At 42.3% G+C, this 9,283-nt stretch overlaps 1 protein-coding gene across 4 annotated transcripts in view; it reads right to left on the bottom strand.

The window, feature by feature from the left end:
* Positions 1-6,272: 6,272 nt before the first annotated feature.
* Positions 6,273-9,283, bottom strand: part of Tnks2 (tankyrase 2) — a 59,149-nt gene continuing 56,138 nt past the window's right edge. For all 4 annotated transcript variants that reach the window (XM_005352179.3, XM_026781200.1, XM_026781199.1 and 1 more), the window contains one exon: positions 6,273-9,068. In XM_005352179.3, coding sequence (XP_005352236.1) covers positions 9,006-9,068 — 63 coding nt within the window. In that variant the 3' untranslated portion in view covers positions 6,273-9,005. The remainder of the gene's footprint in view (positions 9,069-9,283) is intronic.

Raw genomic sequence — 9,283 nt, 5'->3', positions numbered from 1 at the left:
ACACACACACACACACACACACACACACACACACACACACTGATACAGGAGACTTGCAAGTACCTAAAGGACAGGTACCAGTACTCCATTACAGCACAGATGAGGCTCCAATTTCTGAGCTTCCTGAACTTTCTTCCTCCTGTGCTGCTGTCCAGAGACAGCAACGTATATAACTGACCCCAATGGAATCTTTGTTGTTGTTGGCTTTGGTTTTTGGAAACAGGGTTTCTTTGTAGCTTTGTAGCTTGTCTTGGAATCACTCTGTAGACCAGGCTGGTCTCGAACTCACAGAGATCCGCCTGTCTCTGCCGCTCAAGTGCTGGGATTGAAGGTGTGTGCCACCTCCACCTGGCCCTCAATCGCATCTTAGCACCTTGGGCTTGTGACTGAATGAGAATCTCAGTATTTAGCTAAGATGCTTTCTATCCAGATGAAAGAAAAATTAAAAGGAGTGACAATAACTGAGCCACGATGGAATATGTTTAGAAAAATTCCCCTTCAGAGCTGGAGGCGTAGCTAGATGGTAGAACACTTGCTTGGTATGCACTGTGTTCTAATTCGAGCATCCCCGAAACTTAATTCTCCTTTGACTGAGTTAACGTTAGACTGATGTAGAACAGATATGTGTGGAGATGTGTTGTTGAGAAGAAAAAGACAAGATGTCTTTCAGGTTACTCTTTGTGTTTTAAAAGAAGAGAAAAAAGAAGCTCGCGTGTCTCATAAATAGATCCTCTGAATTTGATCCCTAGCAACACACACATGCCATGCATATGCTCATGTGTGTGCGCATGCACGCACACTAATAGTTAATTTAATATGGGGAAACCAGAAGAATGGGGAGTAGGGATAGGAGAGACCTTCTTGTATACCTTTCAGTTTAATAGTTTTCAGCTGTATAAATGTAATCATATTCAAAAATTAACTGCTATTTAAAAACAAACATGAAACTCATACTTTGGCTTTTTTCTCCTACCATTCAAGCACATGCCCATGCATGTGTGTATAATGCAACATGAAGTGTAATGTGTGGTCTGAGAGTTAATATTAGCAATTAAGACTAAAGGGGGCTGGCAGGAGGGCTCAACGGGAACACGTGCTTGCTATCTGCCATGGCATATGACACCTAGTAAATAAATTAACAAATAAAATATAATAAAAAAAAGTCGTGCAGTGGTGGGAGTCGTGCACTTGGGAGGCAGAGGCAGGTGGAGTTCCAGGACAGCCAAGGCTACACAGAGAATCCCTTTTTCCAAAAACAAAACAAAAAACAAACAAAAACAAAACATAGAATAAAAGAAACTGATTGCCAACAGACAGTCTCGGACAATCAGTGGTACTTAGTGTATTACAGCCACTGAGCTAGAGGGAGTTATGAATTTACACACAGCTCTGCAGCTCTGTGTGTGTGTGTGTGTGTGTGTGTGTGTGTGTGTGTGTGTGCGCGTGCAGATCAGAGTCCTTGATAAGGAACTGCCTTCCCAAGGAACCTGTCTCAAGGTCAGTCAAGCCTGCCCCAAATCTTAAGATCCTGTCTGCTCATTGAGTGTTCTCATTGAGTCTGCATCGCTATCATCCAATCCTGATGCAAACCAGTACCAAGAGTCTTCAGTTCCCCCATACCCAGTAGACAATCTAATTAGACTGTCATTCAGGCTTTGAATCAGTGAGCTTCAAAGGCATTATTGTGTTCATTTAATATGAATGTCCCCAGCACCAACTGGAAGAGTCATAAACAAGACTTCTTGTCCACGTGTTTTGTTTTGGAGGTAGCTTCACAAGGTATTACTTGTGAGAAACGAGTCTGGATGCTAACTAAAATTTCCAAGTCCATACTTAACAGATAATCAGAATAAAGTGTTCTTTAAATTCCTCATGATATGTGTGTATGTGTTGGGAAGGAAGGGAAGGTCTCATGTTGCAGCTCAAGATTTGAAGACAGGCTAGTCTTCCTGCCTCAGTTCCCCCAACCCCTAGAGGTGGGATTGATTACAGGTACTGATTCTAATGGCAACCAGCCTTGAGAACTCTTTTTCACAGTGGATATCAGGCAACTTCCTATTGCTCAAGACAATAAAAATGATTGATTCCTGGGTCATAGTCTTCAATTAAATCAAAAAAATTAAATTCATTTCTGAATACAGATTAGGGACATAGCTCAAGTATACTGAAATAGATTTCATACCAGAAACAGTCTAACCCTGAAAATAAAAAGTAAGTACGTCCTTTAAAAAAGTCCAGCCGATATGCAACTAAGAGACTGGAGCTTGTGCTGGCAAAGGACTATGTCTTGTAGACATAGTCCTGGAGAATCTGGAAGACATTTTAACATCAGGACAAACACATTGAGCTCTCGCTTCACTTTCTTTTCTAGAGATTCTGTGAAATTCTGGAGATTTTACACACACACACACACACACACACACACACACACACACGATGAACATATGTGGATACATCCTACATCCTTCTGCCATGGCAGACATTGCTTGCTGTTCACTGGAGTGTTACTTTTATTTCATGGGGCTCAAGTACATTGAAAGGATTCTTCTGTAAGTAGTCCTGCCTCCCAAGGCAAAAAGATAGGAACAGGCTGGGGAGATGGTTTGATGGATAAAAGCATCCCCCACATACATTTGAGGATCTGAGTTCAAAATACTAGACCTGATATAAAAGCTGGAGCACAGTGTGAGGCACTGAAGGGCTAGTGAGTCTGGTCTCTGCAGCACAGAAACAACAGAAATCCTATCTCTAACATGGAAGGTGAGACCTGAACCCGAGGCTCTCCTCAGTCTTCCTGACATGGTGCAGCAACGAGGTGTTGAAACCCAAACAGCCCCTCTGGAAATGCACAGTGACCCTTTGCCTGGCCAGATGGGAGAGGGCTGTGTGGCCAGCTCCTTCTAATTACCTCCACAAACCCCACCCAGCAAGACAGAAAAGATTGTGTGGTGCGATGGAGAAGCGTGCAAATGCAGGCCTCTAATCCTATCAGGAATGCTCAGGGTGTTAATTTGACTATCTTTCACAGATCATAAATCTCCTTGGGGGCAAAGCTGCCCAACACCATCAAGCCAAGCCCCTTCAGTAGCTGGCAGTTGGAGCGCAGCAGCTGGGATCATGCCTCAGTAAAGTCCAATAAAGAGCTTTGTACGGGAGAACTGGAGAGCAGCTTCTCACATTTGGATACAATGGAGCAAAACAGTGGGCAATGTGAATGTCTGATTATCCAGACGGGTGGTCTCCCCTGTGCCTTCCTGCCCACTGAGCCATGGATCCTTGCTCATTAACCATTGTTTGCACACAGACGGATCCACCGTATTCCCAATGGACAGCACAAACTCCCATTGGATTAGCTTTTATACTCCCTGTCTATAAATAACAGACTATATAAACTTCCACTGGAACCTGCTAGCCTTTTTCTATGAAAATCTATTAACCAGCAGCCAGGTCACTTCTACCCAGACTCATTCTTTTGTTCAGTGGTCAGAACAGAAACTCTCTTCTTCAACAGAGAGATCACTGTGAACAAATATGAGGTTGAAACTGTCACTTGGAACTGCTATAAGCCTTTCCATTACAGCTTCATCCTGACTTACCTGGGTCAGTTTAAAATACAGATGTTTGTGTTGTGGGGAATTGGAGCCTAGAGAGATGGCTGGGCAGCTAAGAGCACTAGCTGACCTAGGTTCAGTGTTCAGCACCCACACAGTGGCTCACAAACATCCTCCAGGTCCAGGGGATCTGATGCACTCTCCTGGCCTAGGCGCTACTTTCCCTTAGCCTCCTTGGAAGGTAAGCTCAAGTGGGTTTTTGCTTCAAGATAAGAGCTCTTCTGGTAAAGCGGTGAATTGGCTGGGATAAGGAGGAAATGGGGTTCCTTTAGAGTCCTAGCATAAGCTGAGACTATGAGAACCACAGATAGCTACCCATCTTGCATCTCAACGGTGTGCATGTCTGTGGCTTTCTCCCAGATGCCAGGAACATAGCACATTTAGGGTGAGTTTCTGAAAACAGGGTGTCAGGAAGGACTCCACTTACCAGTCATGGGCTCTGAGTTTAATTTCTGAGTGCTCCTGCTCTCATCAGAAGATGGACTGAATCTCTAATATGGGATTATCTGGCTCAGTGTATAGGGAGTTGGGTGATATATATTACTGCTATAACTGGTGGTAGACTTGAGAATAACTGACTGGTATTATTTTTAAAAGTTAATATTCATACACACGTTTGGTTCCAATCCCACCACTATTTCTCCCTCCTCCAGTGACTCCCCTATCCCTTTCTCAATGTCATGTAGTAACACCCAGAGTCCACTTAGTGTTTGATCGGATGGGCATGGGTGTGGAGCCATCTGCTGGAGCTTCATCTGTATTCCTGGAAAAAGCTACTCCCTCTTTTTCAGCAACCATCATTTGCCAAATAGCTAAAGGACTTCATAAGCCTCTCTTCCACCTACGCCTAGATTCCTGTTGGCTCGATCTTAGTTATGTGTGCAACAGCCCTGTCACATCCAGTAAATAGTTCTGTTGCAGACAGACTAGTAGCTCTTTAGATCTTGGCCCCCTTTTCTGTGCTGATCCCAGAGCAGTGTGGGGAGGTTGTAACAGATACTCTAGTTTAGAGTTGAGTACTCCATAGTCTCTATTCTTCACCTCTTGGCAGTCAACCGCTTAGAAAACTGACTTACTTCTATTAGTAGTTGTAGCCTTGCTATGCTGTTACTGCTCAGTATCTCTACTAGCTTGCTCCCTCTATGTGATGGTGTGTAGACTGGAAGGGAAGAATGGGCAGGGGAGATGGCTCAGTGGGTGCTGGCTGCACACGCGAGAACTAAGTTCAAATCCTCAGCACCTATTTACAAAGCTGGTTGTGTGCAGTAATGTGCAACAAAATAACATCCTATTGTGTGATCAGGACCGTCTCCTGGCTTTTCTGATTCCCAAAGAAGATCAGTTCCCAGCAGCAGCCATGCCTTGTCCATATAACTTTGGTAGAGTACATGGTGAGCACTATCAATGAATTTCTTGCAAAAAGCTAACCATTCAGACCAATCCCTCCACACTGGGTTTAAGCCCTGTCAATAACCTTGGGTTCCTCTTAAGGTTAGGATGTCAATCTCCACCGTTACAACTGGAGTGGCACACGTGTGTTTGTGGCTGTGTTCCCCTGTTCTGGGGGCAATGAAAGGTTCAGGTGGCAGACTTCTACTTTTTCTGAGTTGCCTTTTAGTTTCTCAGTGCTTTTTTATATGTTTGGGTATACTGCCTGCATGTATGCCTATACATCACCTGCTTGGCACAGGCCTGCGATCCTAGTACCAAAGAGGCTGAGACAGAACTGAGTTTGAGATCATCCTGGACTAAGAAGGCTTGTTTCAAAAAATCTAAACAAATAAAATAATTACATTTTATTTTGTGTGAACATGAGATGTGGGGATGGGTGAATGTGCACGTGTATACATGAAGGAAGGCAACACAGAGTCAGCTTTTCCCTCCCATCATATGGATCCCAGGGATCAGCCTTTATTTGCTCATCTAGACACTCGCTGATTCATTCCTCCATTCAAGCCTGGCTGTCCACCTGTCTCTGCTTCCCTAGCGCTGGGGTTAAAGGTGTGCACCACCACCTGGTTCTAAAACTTTTCAATTACCCCAATTCCCACACAGGGTTTCTGTGTAGCCCTAGCTGTCCTGGAACTTCCTTTGTAGGCTGGCCTACAAAGAACTCAGATCAGCCTGTCTCTGCCTCCCAAGTGCTGGTATTAGAGGTATGTGCCACCACACCTAACTCAAATTTTTTAATATCTAGTCTTTTACAGATCAATAATTTTATAAAGAAAGATTAAAAATTTGCATTATTAATTTTTTTGATAGTGCTGGGTAGGCTTGCTTATTGCTTGGTAATTGCTCTACCACTGAGTGGCATCCTCTCTTTCTTTTTCCCCTTTTCCACTGGATGGAACAGAGTGTGAAGACAGAGCCCATTAGCAGAGAGCACTTTGTAGATTCCTGTCTATGCTGGCCCATCATTCTAGGACTCCCGGCATCCATGTTACAGGAATAGCAACTGTGAGCGAGTGCCTAAGTGGAGAGGACAAGTAAGAGTAGTAACTATTTCAGGCCACAACCCAGTAGGCCAGGAAACACAGGGTGTGTCCAGGGACTTAGGGGGCTGTGAAAGGCAGTATTCTCCAGGGACCACTGCACACTTTCCATCACTGGAGTCTGCTAACTGGACAGGATGGGGGTAAAGGCACAGTCGAGAACTAATTGTTAAAAGCTTTGGGAAATTTATTTGCAAGTTTTCTTTCCTCAACCTGCAAACAACTGGATCACATCATACGTGGGCATGCACTCAGGAAACAGCAAGCAAACACTTCAGTATCATCGTAGATAAAGCAGGAAGATAAAGCAGCTTAAATAGACTTCAGAGTGAGACTGGGGATACCTGTACCAGCACTCTCTTCTCATGGAACACTGAGAACTGATTACATATAGGTCATCAGCACACGGAAATAGAAAATACACCACTTTTTTTCCATCTAGAGAAAAAATATGACTGAGATTCGGAAACTTATCAAGAATGTTTTTGACATAGAAAACAAAAATATATTTCTCTTTATAAGCTAAGCAGACTGAATTTCATGAATTTTTAGGACCACCAACATCATCTCGGATGGTGTAAACGTTCAAACACATCTTACCTTTATCATAAAGATCTGAATAAGTACGGCCACAACAGTCAACATTTTACATTTATGCTGCACCCTGACACTATCAGACTCAAAATACACTGTTTCCTGAAATTATGATTTACTATAATCTCAATGAATTTCTCAAGGACCATTCAACACATTTATACTACTCCAGTAATTATCATGCTACCCAGAAAACAAGTAAACAGTTTATTAAGAATTAAGTGAGGGCATGGAATGTGATACAAGTGAGACACAGATGGGCGGAAGAGCACTACACACACACAAATTAAATTCACTTCAAAAAAAATCACAAGGCAAAAGAAAAAACAATCCCATCATTATAAAGTAAGATATTTCATGCAAAGCACTAAGCCACACCCCCAAACTCCCAGCTCCCAATAAACATTGCCATGCTAGCGCATTTACCACAGTGGAAAACAACACAAGTAAGCAATGGGTTAGAGGAGGTAACACAGCTCATAACAACGTGATTTTACATGAGAAACAATTCCAGATCCACGCAGAGTATAATATAGGCCAAACTTGAGAAGTATGTAAATATAAACCCCATTAATTAATTTCACTATCTTTTAACTATAAAACCCAAAAGGTTACAGAATCTGAAAATTTTATAAAATTTGGCATACTCTTTATGTTTCAAGAAATGATTTTAGGATCACATTTGTAATTAACAGAGAGCTATATAAAAGCACTTCCAGATCAGGTTTTAACCACTTAATCCTTAACAATTTACATCAGAGGAATAAATCCAGAAATACATTTCTCTTAATTCATAGACAATAAATTTGACTCTTGAGCAACTATATGTACAAGTTTCTATGAAGAGCAGTTAATTAAGAGACAAGCAAATGTGGAACAAAGATAAAGTGTTGCAGAGAGGAAAGAGGACACCCTCATTTACAAAGACTCAGGTGGGTAAAATCTCGCCTTGATTTCTGAGTGTACTGCAGGAAGGTAGGCCTCTGTGCAAGACGATGATTATAGGGCTTACATTAGAACAGTCTAGAGTGGCCTGTCATGGAAAGTAACTTCTCCCACAGCTGCTATGTTGAACATAAGCCCGTGATGGCGTATTTCCAACTGGGCAGAATGCCTTGGCAGGAGTAGGAAGCATTGGGTTTGTCCATTCCAGAGGCTACCCACAGCCCATAGACGGATATACTCACACTCATGGTTCTGGGTTGTGTTTACTCATGATAAGTAGACTTGGCCATAAATACAACCAAAAGATCAAGAAAAACTTTAAAAAAAAAAAAAAAGAAAGAAAGAAAGAGATAGAGATAGAGATAGAGAGAGACAAGAAAAGACCCACTCCCACTCACTATTCCTCCCTTTTAGATTGAGGTCGTTAGAACTGATTGGGAAATTGCTCAGGACTGCCTTCCCCTTAACTAAAACTGAACTTCTACCTACATTCCAAGATCAGAGCCAAGGCTTAGGCCTCTTGAAACCTTGCGGGAGCATGCTCTGATGTTCAGAACATCAGAAAGCTCTCTAAAGCAAGAACTCGAGTTTGAGGCCATCGAAAAGGCTTCTTGAGCCATCAGTCCCCACCAGTCCCCACCAGAGCTCTCTGGAATGTGTGCCTTGTAGATATAAAGGCATCACAAAAGAAATTCCCAGAATAGCCACAAAATTCTTAAATGAGAAAGTATTTCTTGTGAGAGAAATGCTTCCATCAGGCAAATTAAATTTGATAAATCAATGTTTTCCCACTAAGTCTCCACCAGCAACCCAGCAGCCTCTAGAATCAAATGTAGCGATCACTCAGGCGATGACAGATGAAAACACAGATGAGCAACACATATGAAAATACTCTGTAAACCGCTGCAGCTCTAGAACAGTTTATAGTACAAAGCAATGTAAATAAATATCGGGCTAGTACAAAAGCTCTTATTTACATTTTACAAATGAAATTGTATTCAGTGTAAATGCTGTGTTTTAAAGAACACAGGACTGATTAGTAAAATGAGTTCTGTTGAGGGCATCACCATTTTTGTTAGAATCAATACACAATGTATAAAAGATTCAAGTTAACTGTTTATAATTTAGTACAGATAAACCCAGTTGAACCTGGAATGGCATCTGTTAAAGTGCTGAGAAACAGGAAATACTTAGAAACACTGTACATTATTAAAGCTTTATCAAGTCAGAATGTTAAGCTTCTTTCACATTTTTATCGTTTTTGCCACAGGCTTGTAGCCAGGATGAATTTTTTTTCCAGTCAAGGAGTGAACCTTAAGAGGCCATCAGCTGCTTCGGGACGTTAGGTTTGGTGGAATTGGTTTCAGCCGTCAACCATACCTTCAGGCCTGACAATCTGGTAAGTAATTAAATATTCAGGATAAGCCTGGAAGAGAAAGATTAGTTCAAGTGTTAAGGTGTCCTTGCATAAGCATCCCAAACCTTGAGGAGTCTGCAGACCAGAACTACCTGGGGATATTTCTTGAAATATTCCCACCCTGATTCTGCTCCTTTAGGTCCTCTCAGCAGGCAGGTCTAGGGTGGGTATTAAGTCATGTCTGCTGCTGTCAGTATCTGAGGGAATTCTGCCACCAACCCTGA

Source organism: Microtus ochrogaster, chromosome 8, assembly GCF_000317375.1.
Source record: "Microtus ochrogaster isolate Prairie Vole_2 chromosome 8, MicOch1.0, whole genome shotgun sequence".
NCBI lineage: Eukaryota > Metazoa > Chordata > Mammalia > Rodentia > Cricetidae > Microtus > Microtus ochrogaster.
Note: the sequence above shows the minus strand (reverse complement) of the source record. Positions and strands in the feature narration are given on the sequence as shown.